Source organism: Falco biarmicus, chromosome 11 (genome assembly GCF_023638135.1).
Source record: "Falco biarmicus isolate bFalBia1 chromosome 11, bFalBia1.pri, whole genome shotgun sequence".
NCBI lineage: Eukaryota > Metazoa > Chordata > Aves > Falconiformes > Falconidae > Falco > Falco biarmicus.
The window spans coordinates 33,727,426-33,751,037 of NC_079298.1; the positions used below are offsets into that span (position 1 = coordinate 33,727,426).

The 23,612-nt window shown below is 42.5% G+C and overlaps 1 protein-coding gene across 1 annotated transcript in view; it reads right to left on the reverse strand.

Annotated features, from left to right (window-relative positions):
- NIBAN1 (niban apoptosis regulator 1) overlaps positions 1-23,612 on the reverse strand; it is a 69,537-nt gene that overhangs the window by 17,988 nt on the left and 27,937 nt on the right. Inside the window, exons 2-6 of the mRNA XM_056355879.1 lie at positions 20,401-20,531; positions 18,942-19,073; positions 18,158-18,272; positions 16,547-16,714; positions 70-185 (exon numbers count right to left, since the gene is read on the reverse strand). Of these exons, the coding sequence (XP_056211854.1) occupies positions 70-185; positions 16,547-16,714; positions 18,158-18,272; positions 18,942-19,073; positions 20,401-20,531 (662 nt within the window). The remainder of the gene's footprint in view (positions 1-69; positions 186-16,546; positions 16,715-18,157; positions 18,273-18,941; positions 19,074-20,400; positions 20,532-23,612) is intronic.

Here is a 23,612-nt window from a genome sequence, read left to right on the forward strand (position 1 = left end):
ACAACTGTCACTATCCTCAGTGCTGCCATATCCAAAGGAAAAAAAAAAATCAGGAAGTTATTCTTCTACCTCTTTTTCGTTGCCAGTTATCATTTCCCACGTCCCATAGTGGCCTTTCTCCTGCCGGAAGAACTGAATGGCTTCTAAGAACGCCTGGACCTCGTACGTGGTCTGCTTGAGAAAATCTAGAGAAAACAAAGAGGAACACAAAGGATTTACCCATAAATGACCTTTAAAAAATAACCATCCCCTTTTGATCCATTTTCCTGTTCCACGTGTATCTAGCAATAATATTTGTAAACCATTTACAAAACCTGAATGTCTGAACCTTGGGCTTTCCTTAAAATTCAGAAGCATAATGTTGAACTACCACATTGTACACATCACAAGCCATCCCACCAAAGTTGGTAAGTTAAATGTTAATATGGAGCACATGATAAGGTAAGAGTTTTACAGTGGCAAGCCTTGTCTGTGGTAGACTTTGATAAGGCATTCATTAACACATGAAAGCTCATCCTTTGCTGTTAAGCCTATGAGCAATGTAAGATGGTACACGGGAAGAATCTGACATCACCTACCAGGGCCAAGAGTTGGGAGCTTCTGCAACTTTCGTTTAAGTTAAGAATTACAAATTTAAGATAATGATCACAGCACGTTGTATGCCCTTGATAAATTGCTAAACCCTAAATTAACACTCCCTAATAGTCTTTTATTTCCGTTGTTTTATTAAGAAATTGATGAACAAGACGATTTTTCATGGACTTACAATAAAACGGACCTGGACAAAGTAAGCACCTTGCTCATACCAGTTAAGCACAAGAACTTCTAACAAAATTGTGCTGCTTTACCTAAATATTTCAGGAATGTTTAACCACAGCTCAGGAGTATCTGGTTATTGTCCATGGCTACTGCTGCTAGATGGTAACTCTTCCCAAGGACAATGTGGTAGCCTGGGGACACTCTGTTGTACAAATGAGGCCACAGCATGAAAAAAACTGAGAAATGGCTGAGCTAGTTTGCTCTTACAAACCCTGGATAACCAGCCACGCAACAGAAATTACGTCTCAGGCAATTTGTTCTTTCCAAACTGCTAAAGGCTTTCAAGGGAGTGGCAGCCAACACTCTCCTTCACATGAAAGCACACAAAAACACAGCTAATGAAGAGTGCAACAGCAGGACTAGTTTGTCGTGATTTGGAGGAGAAACAGTCTTTCTGCCTCAAAATGTGGAAAAGCTCCCTAGAGCAATCAGGCTGCTTGACAAACCTGGGGAAGAGAAACCACTACTGAAACACTTCAGGAATTCAAGTGGTATATCTTTGCTATGAAACAAAGCTTCAGAATTATTGTGAGGATTATTATCTTAAGGAAAAACAAAGCCACAATGGTTTATTGTCCTTTCTACAAGGTCATCTGCTTGTAGCCTTGATCAGATGAAGTCCTGTTGTGCACACATTAGGAAGAAAGGAGGGAAGAATGTTAATTCTTTCAAAGATTACTATGCTGCTTTAAAAGATACTCGTATGTATAAACAATTGTTATGTTCAACAGTAATTTCTCAAGCCTTGCCTGTCAAGCAAGACACTTCTTTTGACTTGCTCATGAAAGTTCTAAAGAGAGCAGCTTTATAGGAGGCTTGCACACATGCCAAGGGCAATACAGGGATTATACAAATTATGGGAAACATGAAGGATTCACACTACAGTAATGCCTGAAATGTCTCCTTCATGTTCTTTATACAAAAACAAAAGCTACAGAAACCTACAATTAACTTAATCAACGTTTCACCCTGGCTATTGCTTGAAAACAGCACTCACTGTGTAGAATTTATCTACATGGCAGGCAATGAGGTTTCAGATCTGCTAAGAATCCAAATGTCAGAATTTGCCCTTTCAGTTTCCCCTGGGCATAATCATTACTTCAGGAAGGTATGTTATACATACTGGGGTGCAGTAAACACTCTCTCAGTGCCACACTATAGATACTATGGATCTATATAGATCTCTGTTTGGCAAATATTTGGAGGTCCAGAGAGATCACACGATTTCTACAAGCCCACATGATGATCAAAGAAAAGAAAACAGCCAGGTAAAATCCCAACCATACCTTCATCGCAACCTCCATGATATATAGCATTTTTAATAGCAAACCATAAACCAGGATGCTAAAATGTCAGTTGTAAGTCAGGGTGTTCACTGCCAAGCGGACATCCTCTGACGGCAGCTTTAATTAAAGAATGGAGTATTCCACCTGAAAAACTAGTGAAGCATTGCAGCTGAAAGCTTTTGTCCTCCCAAAATTAAACCTTGAATATTTTGAAAAGAAGAGGGCCAGGCTTGGCTGACGGAAGGGAGAACTGCAGCTCCTGCAGCCCTCTGATCATGACTCACATGTTTTCCTTCTTCACAGCTGTGCTCCCTCCTAACCAAAAGGGACAACAGACCATCCAAAGGGCTGGATCTTGGACCTGCTGAGATGATGATGTGCCAGTCCTGACAAAAGCCTGCCCTCTAAGATCATCAAGTTTTAAACTTCACACTCAGGGGAGTATTTTCTCTATTCTGACTGTTCCCAACCCCATGAGGAAGTAGGAAGAAGGTGCTAAAAATCCAAGAGCAATTCATTTGAAAATAGTTCATGGGAAAAACACCAAGCTGTAAGTAGCATAAAATCCCAATCACACATTTTTTCCTATGCCAGTAAACACAGGAGAAAAACACAATTATGGCAGTCTTACTACAAAACCAGCTGAAAGTAGAAAGGCAGCTTTATCCTTCAAGGCTACCACAATTGCTTAATTTAGGCAATTTCATTTTAATTTTCCATAGGAGGAAATGATTGCATCAGCGATAAAACATTGAACAACTACATCCATCCAATGTTGGGCTGTGCAGAAGCTGTTGGCGAGGCACACAAGACAGAGGCACATTCATGGGATATGGCTCAAGAAAAGGGAATTGTACCCAAGCTGAAAGGAGCTGCGGTGCACATCCTCCAAGATTTCAGCAGGGAAGAGCCAGGGCTCCTGTAAATCAGATCTAGCATATGAAAAGGCTAGAGGACTGTGGCTGGCTTGGTAGCCAGCTCCATTATGCCACAGCAAAGTGAAGAAAACAATGAATAAGCTGTTGGGGCAATCCTGCTTGCGTGCAAGAGAGAGGATGGTGCGTGGGAGATGGAAACAGACGCTGCAGCTGCAAATAGGGCAGGTGGTAAATGCCAGTGGTATCAGGAATGATTTGTTTGTCAGCAGAAAGGACATGTGCTTCGCTCTCCTGAATGCGCTCACAGGGGCTTCCCCTTCAACACATCTGCCCGGCACCTATCATGAGTGATGCATCTGCCCCTACTGTCTGCAGAAAGTGGAGCCTGTTAGGGGAGCTTGGCGCAGTGGCGGTTGTAGGTCATCCTTACCCAAATCCCATAGAAAGCCCTAAAGTTTACTGAATGTCCTCCAGCAAAAGGCCAGTGAGGCTTTACAGGTACCCAGACTGATGCTATGTGCTTAATCTAGGCTGGTCTGCACTGGGAAAATTACCCAAGCAGCTTCTTCTGCTGCTAATGTATATAACTTCAGCTTATTTGTGGAGAGTAAAAAAACCCATCTGTTTGTTCTGTTTAATTTTAAAATAAGAAAACCCATCTAGAGACTCTATAGATCCAAGGGCGGAGCCTAATTTTAATAACAGATAAGATATTGCCCATAGATTCTTTTTATAAACATAACATAATAACTGCTATAAAGCTCCTTTTTAAAAGATGGAAGGACACCTGTAAAGACCATGACTTTATAAATCTGCCCAAATTTGCATATCTCTCAAAGGCATGGCTGAGTTTGTTCAGTACTGCAGAAAGCTCTCTGTAGGAATGAGCATATAAACAGTTTAAATCCCTCTTTTAAAAGAAGAAAAATCTCAAACCTTAACTTATCAAAATGATACACAGAGGACCAGTCTACTCAACACCAATTGAGTGCATTTGCACCTGGTGCAGAAGTGTTAACTTAGAGGGTCCTGTTCCTAATTTCAGCTGTATCTGATATTTTGGCTGCTGTGGGACTTGCAGTGTCCCAGCGAGGTGCTCCAGGCTATGAGCTGCAGCTCTTTCTCTGTCACTTGGCAGATGAATGTTTGGTCGTAGGGGTAAGTCACAAGGAAATCTTTGGTCCCAAGTTCCCCACCCACGGCAGGACAGCTGCACCTTTGTTTGAAGATGGACGTGTCACTGGCACATCATTTAAAAGCTCCTGGGGAAAGGCTACCTGAACACTTTTTCTGACTTGCTAATACTTCCTCTGTGTGTCTAAAGACAGCAGTGAAAAATAACTGCCCTGGCGCGTATAAGAATGGCTGCAGAAGCATGGCCTTAGAATCTCTGAAGATCTGCACAAGCCAGGCCTGGTATTAGAATAGGCCTGTAATCAGAATTGTACTGAAGTTGCTGTGCTGAAGTTAACAAGAAAGGTAGCCCTGAGCTATTCTTGAATCCTGAGACCAAGTAATGATGTTGTGCCAACAGGCCGTGGCTGTAACAAGCTACAGCTGCTGGGAAAGCAGGTGCAGGGCCAAGAGAGATAGGGACCGGTATGGGAAAATAGGGAGTAACAAACTACAAGGCTGAAGCACAGCAACACAATTAGCTACATGGATAGAATGCTTATTTCAGTCATGATAATTAGGGGTGTGAGAACCGCGTGCGTTTAGAGACTACTAACCAATTATATTTCTGCTTTACGAATATGCATGTGTATCGGTTCTATATAAGTAGTGTTAGAAACTAATAAAGTTGAGCAAGATGCATAACTCATATTGAGCGTCTTCTTGACTCCGGCGAACCCTTCTTCCAACACTGGTGAATTTGGTCTCCTCCACAGCCATAGATCGACCTGTCAATCAGTCAAAGTACCGAAGACCTCTATGCAAAAACTTCTATAAATAGGCCTCATTACCAGCGAGGATGAGTGCTGCAGACCTCACTGCCTCTAGCTAAAATTGTGGATTTTCGGCAAATCCAGATAATATGAAATCTGTGTTCCAACATTCCAGTTCAAATTTTGTATCTGTATGTATTGCAGACTTCTGCGCTGGGTCTCTTGCTGCGCTTTGTAGCAGAAAGCTCAAAACCAGATAATGTTTAATGGCTTAGATGATGATTTTTTTTAATTACAATCAAAGAAAGATGCCTCTTTAACATTACAGATCCTAACCTGCCATGCTAACTGTTAAAAAGTATTTCAATATCCAGTTTAAACTGCTTGCCCCTCTGAACAATAATTTTCATTAATAAAGCTACTCAAACTCATTACTGCAGCATGAGAGAGCCTAAAATGGTCATCATCATACACCAGGAATGCCAAGAGGTGTTGAAGACAGATGGCATACCATTTACCCCCTTAACAAATGCAATGGTGACAAGCAGAGTTTTCATATAAGTAGCAGCACAGCTCATTTCTGTACTGCTCGTGCAAACCACATGGAAAAGTCTGTTTGGGAAGAGCAGGGAAATGTTTCTCCAGCTCCTCGTGGGACTTAAGTCGGATGCAATAACCAGACAGCGAGAATTTTCCACCTCCCAGAACTAATGGGGCAGTTTGCTCTACCGAGACACCAGTGTTTCACAGTTCTCTTCTGCATCTTGGCTAATTCTGCAAACTGGGACTTGCTGATTTTTGGACACAGTGGCAGCATTACCATGTTAAACTGTTTGGAGAGCCAAGGAACTGTAGTCAGGATGTTTTATGATGTGTAAAAATTGATTATGTCATTCTCCAAAACAAACTGAGTGCCCCTATTGCAATCGAGCGAACGTCCTTCCCCCGTATGGCTTCTTCTTACAATAAATGTATTACTTTTATTGTTAATAAAAGCAAAGGGATATATTGACTGTGGACAAAGTGCTTTACCAAAACAAGCTAAACCACTGAGAGTAATCTAAGCTTTTTGGCTGACATTTCACAAAAGGCTGAGGCCCAAAGATGTAGATGAACAACTGTTAAAACAGAATCCAGAGGTCTGAGCTCATAGAGCACGGGTTTTAATTAAAGAAATGCTGATTCTGACATAACGTCCATCATCTGACTACCAAAACTCGGAAGTAATCCACCCCGGCTTCATCTGTTTCCTGCAGCACCCACATCTACACATGCATTCCTGAGCTGGAGAGCTGCCTAGTGTTTGGTGAACAATTCGGCGTTCAGTGAATATTGTTTTCTATACAGTCCCTGAATTCTTCCTGCAGGTACCTATAACTGATATTAGAATAACTAGGCATCCAACAATGGCTGTATTTACAAGAGATGATCATGTAGATGCCCACAGGTAGGAAGACAGCCTTGCCTGGCTCTTGCCTACCTTCCTCCGTAACTGCACCTTCGGTCAAATGTCTCTTCCCAACACAAGCAGCTAACAACCTGGTATACTTTTTAGTTCCCTCCTACAAGACAGCAGCGCCCATGAATACCTCCTCAAATCTTCAAAAACTGCAGGATGACTTTGGTTAAAAAGTGGGAAAGGCTGAAGGACAGCCACTGGAAGGAAATGAAGATGACCAAGGAGTTGAGTTTGGTGGCCTTTCACTGACAGCAAGAGCGTCACTTACTATGATTTTTGAAATAGGATAAATTAGTAGAAACTGCATTTAATTTTATGTGATCTCACAATCATATTTCCTTGCTTCCTCATCTATTTGGTGGAAAGCTGGCTCAGGTGAAGACAGTGCGAAAACATCGATTTTGCATTTTCCTAGGACAAGAAAATTCTCTGTTCAGGTTATCAGTGAAGGGCCTTCCTTCTTCTGATGCTACAAACAGGTAACAGATAAAGCTGAAGAATATTTGGATTTTTAAGTGTCTTGTGTTTGGTTTTAGCAGCCTCAAAAGATGGTGCTTCCACCACTTACTATTTCCACTAGACACTGCTACCCTCAATGGAATAGATTTCATCCTAAGAAATCCAAATTACATTTTCCCCCATTTTCTGATCCTTCCAAGTCATTCTCCTCTCACCTTGGCATCTGTTTCTTTCAATGTTATTTAGATTGTTGTTTTTCCTCTGCTTTCCATTATACATGTTCTTTAAAATAGAAAAGAAAATCTAACAGAATTTTAAAAAAACTTAGTTCTTTGAAAACAAAAGCTGGTAAGAAAGAAAATACACAACCCCAAACCAGAGGGAGGCTGCTGAAAGAAAAGGCTGCCATTTTTAAAAATGGTGGTGTCTTAACCATCTAAATACAGAGGACATTTCCATCTCTTGTACTGATACTCCAGAGAAAGCTACTGCGAGCTGCCAGCTGCCCAAGGATTTGGAGTGAAGGCAGCGGGAGAACATCAGGGAATAAAAGATGTTTCTGTAGTCAACGAATCATTCTGCCAGCCTCCCAACACCACAATTAGGGGATGCCTATCAAATAAAAATAAATTGGCATATCAAAGAACAATTTCCCTTTCTAAGAGTGATCTTTGTAGCACAGGTTTCCTGCAACAGTGTTTTTTTCTAGCATTCCTGGTAAATACCTGCCTGGGATTTATTTGCTGTGGGCAGGGACTGAAGTGATTGTTGTCTGTTGCTCACATAGTTTCTGTTTAACGATGAGTAACTCTGCTGTGGAGTGTATGAGTAATATCACCACACAGAGGATTACAGACAGGACACAGAATGGCTAACGGAGGCCAAGACCGTCCCATCACGTTAGCACATGGCAAAAAGTGACCACCGGAGTCCCCAGCACATTTCAGGAGCTGTTGCTTGTAAGATAGTACAGCAAATTGGTAAGAAACGCGATGGGCATCAAATCCGAAAAACAACGTTCCGAAAATTTCTGTCCACAAAAAACAAGCAAATGTAAGTAATAAAACGAGAGTGAATCCATCTGCTTGAATCTGGGGCAATGAGCAGAGCTTGGGAACTGGACCCCAGGAAAAGATAGCTTGCCGAGGGCTTGTTAACACAGCTATAGCACCTTTGGAACTGATCCTCTGAATAAAAGGACACACTTTACTTTTACAAAATGGAGTCCTGTCATATCAAATCAAGAACAAAGCAAAGTGTAATACCCTGGTTCTGAGAAGCACGAAGCTCACAGCTCTGATGTTTTCCTGACAGCAACGTATATTATTCATAGATCATGTGGTATGAAGCTGCTAACCACTAACAGAAGCTAGATGAGGTCATTTCCAAACAGGATACAACCCTGCCATAATAAGCTGTATTTATAGCAAATAAAGCTTTGCAGCACAAGTTCCCTCCGAGATCATCAAACCAACATTCAACAGGTTTAACTATTTGCTTTGCAGCACACAATGCCTGCATTAAAGCTGTTCAAATCAGCATGAGACAGATTACAAGGAACCTCCCTCTGCTGGGACCAGCAGCTTTCATAGTTTTAACAGAAGTGCACTGTATAAACACACACAAAGAATCGTAGTATCATTTTTCTCTGGCAACTTCCAGGCACCTTCCAAACCAGCTACTGTGCTCCTGGTGCAGGTGAGAATTTTTTCTGCTGCTGAACTTTGAAGCTGGAGCATGAATACAACCGTACACCTGCACAAAGGAGTATCTTCATGGCTCCTGAAATAGGCTTGGGTGCTAGGCACAAGCCAGGGCCTCTTCTGTACCACCCCACACTAGGTATTATGTAAGAAAAGGAGAATCAGCACAAGGCGTGGAGGTGAGAGAAGTAGGAGGACTGTAATTGTACTTAGGATTTTAGCACATTAATCATCTTGATGTTTCAGAATGAAAGTAACTCCCACAGACTGAAAATCCTAACTATACTATAAGCAAGCAGGCTTACTGGAAAAGCGATAGCCACAATGATTGAAAGAACTGATGTTGTAGAGCAAAAACATCCCAGAAAGAGGAAAAATAGTCTCATTTTAAGCAAAATATTCTATATTACACAAAAAAAAATAAATCTAAATTGTGTCCTAAAATACTTCATGAGTTTCACAGCATCCCACAAGCCTCATCAAAGATATTTATAGCAAAATGGTTTTGAATGTTACGACAGCATTAATATTTCTGTGAAACTTTACACATCAGTTTTGAGAAGTCCATTTGCACCTCAGGTATCTGTCTGGTGAAAGACCAGCCATGGTCTCAACAACTCATGTGGATCACAGGAGAGCTTATCTTATTAACTATAAAGTGATTTAATTAATCAAAGTGCAGCAGCTGCAGTGAGAGGAGCCCAGACTCAAGGCCCAGGTCTAGGCGACGGGCTGAATAATCTGTCTCCATTCGTACCTTTTCCCACCCCAAATTACCAAACAAACCTTGCTTTCATCCCAGTGCAGAAGGACATTGTTCTTTAGTGTCAAAAAAAGCAATTTCCTCCTCAGTTCTACTTTAATTGATCCTTCTGCATGTCATCTGAAAAAGGCAACAAGAAAATCCTTTTCATCTGCCCTCTCTGGAGAAGAAAAGCCACCCTGTTTACAAGATGAAGGCTCAGAAATCTTTCTGAAGTTCTATTTGGACTTGTGAGAGCTGCTTTGCTCTGTATATGGAGATATATATCCTTCAGCTTAAGTATTCAATGTCATCTTTTCAACCTTTAACGCTTCAGTAGTTATTTTGAATTATAGTCCAAGATTTGGTAAGCCCTACGTGTACTATATACATGTAGCATAGGAAAGATAGAAATAATTATGAGAAAAACACCTGCCAGCTAAACTTAAGAGTTGAAAAAGGGAATGTGGACACAGCTAATGGCAACCCTGGAAGACAGATGGAGAAAAAAAATCTGAAGCTGTCCTAGTTGCTCTGACATAGCCAAGTTGTGACACAATGCCCCACAGGAGCCAAAAAGTACATTTTCTATTTCCCTCTTGCCTAATGTATTTCTTTCTTTTATGTCTTTAATGTATTTATGTCTCTAATTTTTTTTGCTTTGTTTTGTTATTTATGGTGAAATTGGAGATGTCAGGATATGTGTGGTTTTGAAAGTCCCTTAGCTTTCTGTGTCATGAGGGTGATTATCAAGTTAAGGATGTGAAATCAAACCAGATGAAAGAAAATAAAATCATGAAGCGAAACTCCTTATCTCCCAGAATTAGCTAGTTGTATTTTCCTTCTTATCACACAGACTTCCCCCTATCCTAGCACCAAGTGGTTGGGCTTCTTCACTTTTAACAGCAAATACGAAGTGAAACACAACAGTTGGTAACCTCACATAGAAAATGAGAAGACCTCCTAAAATAACAAAAAACAAGCACTTGGAATAAACTTCAGTCTGATTTTCAGGGTATACATATGTAAAGGATTAAAAACTGGAGAATGGGAACTGTTAGAGCACTGTGAATATTCTGAGCATTTCCTTCATTACTGCCATTCTGGGACTGACAGCGCTTCCCTGTTGGAGGTTAGATGGCCATTTCAGCAGCAAATTCCTACCAAAATTTGAGGTGTAGTTCTCATCATTTCACTAGGAAAATGTGGATGGAGAGGGAACCAGAGTAAGTCCAAGCTGTGGATGAAAGTGGAGGGATCATGGAGATAAAGGCAAACCAATGAATTGCACGCTACAGCCCACATCTAAACTGGCAGTAGTGGTTTAGGAAATTGGAGGAAACAACGAAGCCATTTCCTTTCACCCTACACTTCAACTTAAGCACAGCTTCTTTAAAAACCTCAGAAGTTTTTAAAACTAAGCATTACGTAAAATCCTATAGTGATGAAGGTATGACCTCCACAGATGCTTGAGAACAGGCTCCCTGGAAGTACCACGGAACAGTCAGCAGCTCCTCCCTATTAACCTAAGAAACACTCAACTGAGGCAAAGATTAGGGAGGCAAAGTTAAAAAAATGTTATGGGCAGAAAATTCTCCTTCTTGCTGCACCTTCTGTCAGGACTTTAATATGAAAGTGGTATTAGGATACATATTTTTTGACACATGCTCTTATTCTCCTGAATTAATAATGAATCATCAAAACTGAAACAAATATAGTACATATAGAATGATGTAATGTAGACTCTCTAGATAGAAATTCTAATGTGGTCAACAATTCTAATTATTTACTAAAGCTAATAAGGCCACATTTAGTGTCCTGTAAATGCATCCCCACTCGGATCAGGTCAGAAAGCAAGAGTTCTCCAGTAACCCTTGAAACTGCATTTTTCACAACAACTATCATTTTCTTTGCCACATTCATCATTTGAAACATTAATTTTTCAGTTTTACTAAAACAGTGAAGGCTACATAATTGCCCCGGGAAAATACAGCAAATGTCCTATGGCATAAGGAACAGACTAGCAAAGTGAACGTTGAAAATTTAGTTGTGTAATCCTGTACCCAGAGAACTGTACGTTCTTTTCTATATGTGAAACTTTTATGATTACTTTACACTACTACTCTATTCCTCTACACTACCCTATTTTACTACTGACGCCTCTGTATCTGTTTGCTTGATGCTCTTCTGCAAAGAACAGCTTTTGGCTGAGCTGTGTTACATATCTAGAGAACTCCCTCAATGTTATCTTTCTGTATGTACACTTATGCCATTTAACTACTTTAACTCACGCTTTCATTTATCATATTCATTGATCAAAGCCAAAAAGCTTTGAAATCAGCAAGTATGTCCATTATAATGCTTTATATCCTATGCCGAGGTAATAAATTCAATGAGAAATTAAACATGGCATTTCAGAACTGCACACAATGTTCTTTAACGCAGCTCACTGAAGTCCTTAATTACAAAGCTGCTGGTAAAGAATCGACAGCTTGGAAGGAAGTTTTTTGATGGAGCTTTTGAGATAATGGTCAAGATTAGACAGTAGCACCTCTGTACTGAGTATGCAAATTAACAGTAGTCTTTTTTTTTCCTGGGAGCAAAGTTACACAGTTGTTAATTTTCAGAGGAGAAGGGTCACACACTATATGGTGAATAGCAATTTTGAAATTGATTTGACTCAAACTCAGCCAGAAAAGTGATTCAGATGCAGGCATGGCTTATGTTAGAGTTGCCAAATCCGGTAACCCAATAGCTGCAGCTCTCATTAGATCCTTCTGCACCTGCTCCCACTGACAGCAGGTCCAGACCTACGTTCCCCCCGGCAGGAACTCCCAGACTCACCCGTATCTTCCCACATCTTTTCAGTAGCTGGCTCAGACACACGATCCCTACAGTACTCGTCCCACGCCTATGGTGCCTCTGGTCACTGACTCCCACTCCTCTTCTCCTCTACTTTGCCAGATAGTACAGACTGAAGTCTGCTAGTGAGTGAAGCCTACGTACATGCACGGCTAGTAGAAGCTCATCAGGAAAGCGCTCTGGTCTCACCAGAATGTGGCCCTGCACCCACGGGCCCCTGTACTCTGTGGTCCCTCCTCCCATTGCTGGCACTGGGACCTCTCACACACATCTCTCCAGGTGCTGGCACCTCAAATCTGTGGAGTCCCCGTGACCCCTTCTTGACTTGCTGGCACTGAGGACCCCAACACACACACCAGAGAGCACTCTCACCCTGGAAAACCGAAGTGAAGTTTAGTAAGAAGACAGGACAGACTGTGGTGATGAAGTGTGGGACGAGTGTACTGACTAAAGCCGCCTGCTCACACCCAGCTGACCCCATTTATCCCCTTTTTCCCCCTGTTATCCCACACTTGATCCTCTCCAACCCACTTTGATCCTTCCCTTTTCCAACCTTTGGTCCTTCCCCTAATCATCCCATAATAAATCTCACATATCCCAACAGTCTCCTGGAAAACATCCCATAATGCACTTCACACAATCTCCAAATGCTTTTCCCGTCCATCCCAAAGTGAGTCCCGTTCCTGCTTATGCAACCACAGCCCTGCAGGCTGCACGGCGTCAGGGAGAGCTGCTGGTGGCCCACCTGGGTGGGTTTCACAGCAGGTCCGTGAGCTGAGCCCCCTGCTGTGGGCACTGGGGCAGCCAGGGTGGGGTCCCCTCTGCACCGTCTGTTTGTCGGGGTTCCTCTGCTGCTCCCTGGGCGTTTGTGTTTTCATTAATTAGCCCTTAATCAAATGACCTCACAGCTTAAAACCCAGCAGGCGTATGAACCCCTCCCCAAGTCCTGAGGTATCCCAAAAGCAAAGCGGGAGCTGCTCAGATGCATCACTAACCTGGGACAGTTTCTGCAGGCAGATTAATTAATTAATTAATTAATTAAGTCCGTCAGCTTTCAGAGCGAGGGTCATTCAGAGAATCTTGGTGTACACATCCAGTTGTGCCAGAATATTTTTAAAGCCACAACCAGCTCAGGCTTATTTTAAAGGTTTTAAATGTGCTTTACTTGAAGTGTACTCAAGACGGGTGCAAAAGATCTACATATTCCACTGATAATGAAGGAAATCATTGTCCGCTAGAACTGCAAACCCTGATCAATTCGTATAAAGGCCAAACACAATAGGAAAACTTGGGGGGGGGGGGGGGGGGGGGGGGGGGGAGGGGAGGGCCAGAACCCACAGTCTGTACATCTGAATCATATTTACAAGTGGTGATCACTAGATCCAAACACTTGTAATTATTCTCCTGACCATGAGTTCTGACCAGAAAACCCAGAAGCACAGGCTGGACGGGTTATTTATGCCAGAGGGACTCTGAAGAGAGGAACCAGCTGAATGCCAGGGTCGCTCCCACCACAAGCCCACATGCCGATCCGCTCGTCTTCTGTTCAGCGAGAGACTGTATTTAATTCTGCTTCCCGGGAGAAAACAGACTTTAACCAAAAACTCCTCCAAGTTTTTGGCTAAAGCCCTGTGCGATACATTCCCTTCCAGAAGTGGTAGATTATAGAAAAGACAGAAAGGCAATTTCTGATCAGTTGTAACATCTTTCTCCTGCCCTTGCAAAATCTGCCCTGGCAAAAGTTAACTGGGTACTTTTTAGAAGAGGGGGGGGCGAGTGCTGCCTTGGCCGGGGCTCCTTATCCCACTAAATTACACTCCACAATTGAACTCAAAGGATTTTTCACATTTCTTCTCTCTTTTCAATTTTTTTAATGAAAGAGGCCAGCCAATTTTTATATCACAAGCCTTATTACCCATTGTATTGCTGCACGCGCCTATAACTTTGTCAGTTTGTTCAGTTGCCTGTTTTTTGTAGGCAGAATTGTTTGCAAGTAAAGCTTTTAAAAGTATTAGTAATGTAACATCTTTCAGTCGTGTGAGAATGAACAGAAATCAATATGAAGTTCTTGGGGAAAAAAACCCAATAAAATGAAGAAATTCACTGCAAGGGTAGAGTTAAGGTTACTGGGGTACTCGTCAGTGATCATTTTTCTGCTTGCAGCCCTGGGTTTCTAGGAGACTCCAAGAAATCCAGAAAATATGGGCTTCCATTTCCCTAGCTGTAAAAAACTGTTCACTTTTACTGGTGTAACAGTAGGTCTTAATCCAGACTATCTAATCTACCAATCAGCCTGTTGAACAGAAATAACACGACAGAAAGGGTGAGCCTTGATGAAGACACTCCGGTGTCACTAAGCATCTACTGACATCAAGATAAAAACTTGACCACAGAAAAAACTGAGAGGGATAAATCCTGGAACAGATGTATAAATGAGCAATAGCTGAGCCATATGAAATATAATAAAACACAGACTCACAGGCACTGGAGATGGAAAAGACCTATTAGGTCATCTAGTCCCAGCCCCTGCCAATTCAGAATTGGTCCCTAGAGTGATGTGCTGAACTTTAAGAAAAAAAAGGCTGCCAAAAGCTTTGTCAAGCCTGTTACACTTGCTCCAGAAGAGAGAAATGAAAAACCCCAAAGCAAATGAACAGGCTTCAAGTCATGGGGGACTGACAGTGCCAGGAAAACTTGATTGTATCCCCATCTCCTTAGCAAACCTTGGTGAGGAGCGAAGGGGTGGTTTCCAAAGTCCAGAGCACTTCCATACTGCATGACTGCTGCAGCTGAAACCTGGCGAGTCAGAACTGAAAATCACACAGGCAGGCTTTGCCCTCAGGCACACTATGGGAATTCCTCTTCCTCCAGCAACTATAGAGAGAACAGTTACTGAAACTCAAGCTATTGGGAAGTGCCAAGTGAAGGCATGTTCATTCTAGACTGATGCCTCCAACCCATGTTAATCTAGCCACAAAACAGTCTTGATAGTCCCCATGACTGGGTATTTGCCTACCAGGGTATTTTAGCCCTCAGCCTCTCCACGCCTACACAGATCTGCATTGGAGCTGCTTCCTCTGGTTCGTAGGAGGCTGTCAGAGCCAGAGGGGCACACAGTGCCTCACCACTTTCAGCATGGCTTGGAAAAAAGTTGGAGAGGGGGACCACCAAGCGTCAGGGGAGTGTACACCACCTGGCTAGCACTGGGACCAAGAATCCTGTGTGGCGTGCGAAGGCGGCACCTGCCATCAACCATCACGAGCACCACACAAATAGCTACACGTCTTAGGACACTGCCTAGCACTGCAGTAATGTGTGTTTTTATTGTAGGGGTGAAGTCCTAAAGGAGACCAGGAACGCCTTTGGCAGTGGAGACAAGGGAAAAGAGAGAGCAATTGAGAAGTATCCAAGCAAGACTGTGAGATGGCTGTCTGAGCATAATGGGGTGAAGACGATGACCAGGAGGCAAGTGTGACACTAAAGAAAATACACTGGGACCCACTTCTGTAAGTAAAAGAGACTGCTGACACACTGCACTCTCAATTAATTTATCTACAAGCACGGGCTTCAGGCCCAATTAGCTGAGATTGCTGGATAAGTTCCTGAGTGTTCCTATCTCTCACCAAGGGCAGCAGAAGCAGATGGGACTCAAAAGTGACACTAAAGGCAGGGAACAGCTTGGACACCAGCAGGGGAACCAGGTCAGCTTGATGGAAAAAGAGAAAAGTCACCTGAAAAACAGGCAAGCATTCCTTTTTCTAAGGATCCAACTCACAAATGATCTTCCAATTCCATGGGAGCAAGGTTGTTTTTATAATCCTAGCCAGTCACAAGTTGGTTTTTTTTTTTAAGTTTTCTAGTCTAACATACTCGGAAAGCGAGATCTAAAATTTATCCTTGTGCAAACAATCAATACCATGTCGTACACACCACTCATGTCCCAGCTATGAGGCTTAATCATGGCTGGGACTTAAGCTGCCATCTAAACACCCCCAGAAAACATCAAATGTTTGACCATTGGCGATATATGTATAACATCTCATAAACGTACTGGGAAACTACGCTCTCTTCATGTTGTACAAACCTGGTCTACTATATCTATAATGCATTTGCCAAGCTTGCAAACACTGGGGAGAGTTTGTTACGCCAGATTTCTTTCATAAACATCTCTTATGATTTTCCATTATGATACTGGATGAGCTGAGAGAGAGGGGAGTACCACTTGCAAAGCAAATCCCATGTTTTCTACCCAAGTGTGCCACACTGTAGCTCAAATCCCACCTAACTTCGCTCCCAGCAAAGCAAGAAGAAATTAATGTATTCCTCAAAGTACTGAAAGCCAAGCATCTTTCGTAGGTGATTTGCATTTTTCTACAGCTTTTTTACTGTAACAGCTACTTAAATCTTCCCCGGGGTGAATGACATGCTGGACAAGGCCCCTTCTGCACTCACCGTGGTTTGAGTGTCTCACACAGTCCCCCAGCATGGCGCTGAACCGCCTCTGAGCCTCTGGCTCCGGGAAGCAATAGTAGCTGTGCCGGCTGAAAGGCTGCCACAGGTAAACCGGGAACTCCTTCGGCAGCTGAACGAAGGCTTGGGCGACCTCCTTCTCACTCGACCCTGCACAAAAAACACATTTCCATTTGAAATCTGCAGGTTTCCTGGGGGCTTCGGCTCTTTTCTTCTGCTATGACAGAGAAAACAGACCTTTGCTAGCAGGGAAGCATGAGACATGACAAAATCAAGTCTTGATCCAAGCAATTGGGCACAGAGGGCAGGGGGGCACGGCTGGGATGGGCACTCTCAACAGGCACCAACCACCTCTCTAAGTTATACTGTAGCAACTTGATGTCCTCTTGTTTTGTATTCAAGGTGGCCAAAAACTACACATTCCTTGTAAAATTTCAAAGAAACTATTTCATTGGATTGTAGCTGCTAGGGAAAAGGTTTTCACGGCAAATAGGTCAGTGGGCAGCTCTGGTCTCTTCCACATAGAGACCATACAGGAGCGTATGGTCTTCTGTATAGAAACAAACTCCATCAACCATGTAGGAACAGCAGTGGTTTCCCCACCTCCAGGGTTTCCAAACACTGCAAGACGGCCTTACGAACTGTCACTTCAAGGCCTGGAAGGTGAAGCAAAGACAGCACTCAGTATCTCCACTTTCCAGTCTCTGTGCACAAGGGATGATGCTGTACAACACTGTTTATGGATGACTAAATGATCTCTGGGTGTCTTCAGCATCGCACAGAAGGGGAGAAGGTCGATAAAAGACTAACTGAGCCAGTCATTGTGAAGGGAGAGGCACAGAAGCCCGCAAGCAGCCTTGGGCTACTCCATGTTACTCAAGCCCAACTCCTGCAGAGCTGTGGTGACACACAGAAGTCACCTCCAGGCACAGCTGCCCCACGCTACCCTCTGACCCCCCTATGCCTTGGGAAAGGGGTGTAAGGGGGGCACGTCCCAGCAGTCATAATTTTAAGTGGCATGAGACAAGACTTAAAAAAAACCACCTTGTCTACATCTTGCTCTTATCCTTTCCTTATGTGGCATTCCATTTTCCAAATCTGACTCTGCAACATGAGATCTACTCCCTTAAAGCCCTAATTTTCTCCATCTTCGTGGAGGGGGGGCCGGCAGGACCACAATGGTTCCTGTCCCAGAAACAAAAGCAGCAGCAACCTTCCTGCCCTCTCTGTGGGACTTATTATCAACTGTGAGTCAACACAGGCAGCTGGCATCTAAAAATGGAAACAAATAAACCAGGAATATTTACTAGGCCCAGGAACAATGGTGGTGTGGTTCCTGCCTTGCTTCTGCAGAGCTTCCAGCGGCTTTGTGCCGGGATGCTGAAAAAAAACCAGGACCCAGCATTTCCGAGAACATTAGCTTATAGCATCTTCTGTGTACATACACTCTGGAGCTGTGCTTTGACTTAGAAAAAGGGCTGTGTGCATCTCCTGTTGCCCCATTTTAAAGTCTAGCCTGAAAGCCGGCCCAGAAGTGGTCTGTGTAGGTAACAGAGCGTGGGGTTTGGCAGTTCAGCTTCAAAAGGGGCTTACCAACAGGATCTGGAAAATGTTTATCAGACAGCAAATTGTAATCTTCTTCTGAAGTCAGTACTTTGCCTCCTGCAGGAAGAATGTGATATTTAGGGCTGGCTCCTTTCTGGTAGGCCTGGAAAAACAAGAGAGAGGGAAAAGATAAAATACACAACTCATTGACAAAGCTAATGCACAGGGATATTCCCCAAAGGGAAAAGTTTTTTTGTCAGACTGAATTTTGGATATATTCCCTAGACACGTCAAATCTAAACCATGGTTGAATGTAAGAAGCATATTTTAAAATATCCTCTCAGTGCTTATCAGCCATGGTGAAGACTCAGGGACAGAAGGGAAGGGAAAAGGATGGGATTTTCTTCTAAACTCTATTTGTTTGATTTGTCAGCCAGGACTAGTTTGACTGTGGCAGCTGCTAAATGAAAAGCTTCACTGCAGTCAGCTTGAAGCCACCCAAGAACGGCTCCTTAAAATCCAACTGCAGAAGCATGGGGATGTATTACAATGACATACAGATAAGAAGCACTCTACGATAGGCAAAGGAAAGTTCGAAGCGCTGTTAAAATGATTTGCTAGTTCTTGCAAATACATATGGCCAAGTCAAGGCGCTCAGTTGTACCCTCATCCATCCCTGTGGAGCTTCAGGCCAGTTCGCAAGGCTGAAGCTGCCTCACTGAGGATAACGTTTCATCTAAAAATGCTAAAGGAAAGGCAGCAGCACTGGAAAATTCACTTGGTATGAGTTTATTTGGAAGCGTAGAAGAATGTAAGAGGAAGAAGCATTTACCTCTTTACTCTCAAAGCAATCCACAGTGTAGTCATTTCTGATAACGACATATCTGTCCTTCCACTTCTTCAGATCCTCAGCAAAATGCAGCAGCTCTGCTTCATATAAGACTGTCCCAGCTTCCAGCGGGGGCTATAAAGACAGGTTTTGAGATCTGACATTCTCATAATCACACCTCAGTTCTCAAAAATACACAATCAAATTCTGTACCCTGAGGTGAGGAGGCAGCAGTAGAGCTCTGCCTTCCAAAAATACTTCCAGATTTCTGAGACAGAGACATTCTTATTTACCTTTTGGATGCCATGCTGAATGCAAGATGACTTGTAGTTCATCATCTCCCACTTTCCACTATGTACTAAACCCATTGCATTGATGCAACAATTTTTTTATTATAAAATAGAAAATTACTTCCAATTGCTTTGTGACACTTTTGCATCTGTGCTCTTGTAACTGATATGCATTTTTCTGAAAGACGCAGCTGTTCTATTATCCCACCTTTTACATTCCACCTCATTGCTTTAGCTTACTCACTTCAAGATCATTGGAAACCCATGATTTCCAATACACCTGAAAAATTTAGACCCATATTTTCTTAATATTGAAGGCTGGTTCTCTGCATTTTCCTCCAATAAAGAGATTTCTGTCTTTTTTTGTCTCTCTTTTTCTAATAAAAAACAGCTTTCCACAGCTCACTTCACAGAAGGGATTGCTGCATCTTCTTTATGAAACCCTATAGCCATGGATGAAAGGGTTAATTAAGTTTCCCACAGGATTTTCTGCCCTGACTGTATGATCTCTGTCCCAAGATTCTTGCAAAACCTTGCCATCAGCAGGAAGCAACTAGTTTTGTCCAAGTGTCCACCTCCATCTCGATGAGATGCACGCTTTGTACCAGAAACTTGTGTCATGGTTCTTCTCATGCTACGATGAGACAACCAAACAAGACCAAAACAAAGATGTATTTTCAAAACCAAACTTCAAACTTGAAACCAAATGCAGCTTTTCCATCCAAAACCTAACTGAACCAAATCAAACATCTGTACTTGCAAATCTGTTGTGTACACTTAGGTTGTATATAAGAAAGTACACACATAACATATCCTAGATACACATTTATTATGTATTAAATTACTCAGTATAAGAAGCTGAAAGAATATTTCTGCATTGTGTGCTTGTGTATTAGAAACATTTAAATAACTTGAAAAATACTTTGGGTTTGATTTTTAGAAGCTTTGAGTATCTGTACCGCCTAATAACTTTACTTGAGGGCATTCAAGACTGGGAAAAAACAAGAAAACCGAGTCCAGTCAGCAGCTGATACATTTCCAGCTCATATTTTTCATACACTTCAACTACTAAATGCGTTATTTAAATAGTTGATGTGTTAATTATTTCATGCAGGAGAGCAGAACTGTATGGTAGCTTGAGGATGGGGAAGGGCTTATGTGTGCCCTCCTACCTTGGTTTTCAGGAACCGGGACTGGGAATCCCGGTGCTGCTCCAGCTCATCCTGCACGTGCTTGCAGAAAGCCACCGCATACTGGCGTCTGTAGTGCGGGCTGAAGTTTTTGATGACGGCCTCTGTTTTTCCTGAAGCAGAAATTGAGATTTAATTGTATTTAATATATGTGGATTCAGAAACTGTAGCATAGTACCAAGGCAGTTATCACCAGCAACCCAAAATATTGCCTGAGCGTACCAACCTGCACAGCAGACCAGGACACCCCTGGAGATGCATTCAGCTGTTGTGACAACAAAGCGCAGAGGGGATTTGTCCAGGAAAACACTGGAGTTTGGACATGGGGTTTTCCTTCCAAGAGTGAGCAAAACATACCCCAAATCTATTTCTCTAAGAAAAGATGCTGTATGCCTCTCCCTGGGACATTCTGCCACAGATCCACGGGTGTTTAACAGCTGATAAGGTTTTCAACGAAACATATAGACAAGTGATAAGCATACAGACAAGTGATGCTAGCTAGTGTTTAGCCGATTTAGCCAGTTTTATCACACAGTGAGATTTTAAAGCTGACTCAAAGCTCTTACAAAGGATGTTTTCTAGGCTTGGGCACTGCAATCTCTTCTTTGTTTGAATATAAACAGATACCCAGTCATGCTGCAATAAACACTAATTTTGTATTGTCTTGCTATGATCAAGATCTCATCAGTAGCAATAACAGCAATAAACACACAGACAGCCTCATTCCTGAGAATCTTAAAGCAATTTAGGAGTAATTAACTCATTAACTTGATCAAAGAAATTAAAGCTTTACAGACAAGGAAGTGAAGTTAAACTTTAAGGCCATGTGTATATGTGACAAAGAGTCTGCAGCAATGTGAAAACCAAAACCTGGACTATGATCTAGATAGCATCCCGACTGTCCTGGGGACTGGAAAGATAGATCCCTTTCTTCTTTGTATTAAGGAGCCCCATGACAAAGGGGTTTTCCTCAGCATACAATAGAGAAATGTAGTTTCACACCTCAAGCAATTTTGATGTTTTCACAATTTTATTTTGTTTTGCTTGGGGAAAAAATACCAAATTTTCTGGCAAAAAATATGGTAGTTCCCAAACTGAAATTTCTTGAAGCCTTTATATGCATGGACTCCTAGACCAGGACTAGCACTCTTGAAGGGCCAAACAGAGGAACCAGCAAGAAGCACCGAGACCTCCAGAGTCCTGGAGAAGCTGAACCACCTACAATGATGTTCCCAGATTGATAAACTCCTCCCAGGCACCTGCCAGCACAAATCACCGACAGGGATTCATGAGGAGTCTTCATGATGTTTCTGTATTTCATACAAAGGGCTGTGAGTCTGCAGCAACTATGATGAAATCAGAGAGAGGACTCGACGGATTTGCTCTTTCAAGCATGTAAGCATAGTCCTTATAAAGCAACCATGCAATACTTGCTGGATTACTACTGATTTGATTGCCGTTTCTGACCAAAAAATGGTGTTCAACTGTCAGTGCAGTTCCCAGAACGTTCATGCCTTTTTAAATCTTAAATAATTTTAAATATAGTCGAATAAAGAGAAAAGCCATGGATCATTACTAGAATAAGTGCATGGAATTTTATGGGAGAAAGTTCATGGATGCTCTGGTGTACAAGATCCTGTCGTCCAAGATTTACTGCATCTGGCTACCTTATTTCCATTTAAAAACCCCAAATACGTGTGGCTGAGACTGCCATGGAAAAATAGCTAGTTTGCTGAGGAGTTCACAGAGATGGGCAATGGCAAAAGACTTTGTAAAGTGTCTATTTCAGGTCCAGCTCTGATCTGCTCCTAATGTGGGACATTACCAGGCTGACAGAAGTAATTTCATCAATTCAGACAGCCACAGTATTTAATTACTCCATAACTTCCTGATAATTACATCACTTTAGTTACATGCCACAAAAGAAAAAGCTATACATTAGCTCCTCTGCTTCTGCATTTTTATTTGCAGTTTGATGAACAGAATTTGATGCATCCCTCAAGTTTAGGGACATAGTGACATAACCTTTCATTCCACCTATTCCCATGTAACCAGCTCAGAGAGGAGAGCTGGAGCCTTCTCCTTCTTAAGCATCAACGGCGTCGCTGCCTTCAGCTAAACTGCAAGTCCCTTTTGCCCCACTCCTGCCCCTTTCCAACCCCACATCACTGCTGGGTTACAAATCTGCCGCCCCTTCAAGCCCTGCCCAGGTATGTGAAGGAGACAGCTCAGCTGACTGCCGCACGCGCAGAGGCATTACACAAAGCTGGGGGGATGTCAGGAGGCTGGGTTAAGTTTTCAAGTACGTAAGTTTTTCACACATCTACTTGTGGGACAGCACCAGGTGACAACCTGGACTCCAGCCCTCCAGTTTTACGAGACCACATTTTTTGAGACATACCCATTCTGGGATGTGCTTGTGCACAACAGCAGGATACCAGTGCTGCTGAAGCAGAAAATCCCTGCCCATCTGACAGCCTTTTAGAAACTAGCCTGCTTTGGTCAGAGGCATAAACTTATTCTCCAAATAAGGACAAAGCTTCCCAAAACTTTCTTTATAGCATTTTTTTTTTTCTTCTGGTCCCAGCCAGCAGTAGGATGTTGTTGGCCCCGGTGGAGTTTCCTGCTCAGGGTTCGCCCCTATTTTCCACTGTGGCTTTTTCTTTTCCAGCTTGCAGTGGCCTCTTAATCTGTTACAGAGGGCTCAGAGACACTGGACCTCACTTGACTACTGCCTGCATCCTGCAGTAAAAATTTGTAGAGGAAGTGGGACAAAGAACAAAAATCTGGTGTTGGGAAAAAACCCCAACAATCGCAGGAAATATCTGTAATTTTGGCAAAGTCTTTCAATTATGGCTAAATCAGCTCCAAAGTGTGATTCTTTACTGTCAGTATTCCTTAGATCAGCTTTAAGTACTATGACCAAAGAGAAAGGAACTACGTAGTTCATAATATATAAGTAAGAAATATGACATCAATGTAATTTTTATGTGCAGATTATATTTACAATCAATCAAGACATGAATCGAGGAGCAAATGTTTCAGGCTGTTTATTCCAGTCTTTGCACTACTTGTTGCAAAGGATGTCCGCATTAAAAATACCACCCCCTCTTAAAATCGGAAGAAATGTTTTTTTGAAGAGATTGTGAGTGGCACCACATGAAGCCCTGGCCTTGCACCATTTGGCTCAACAA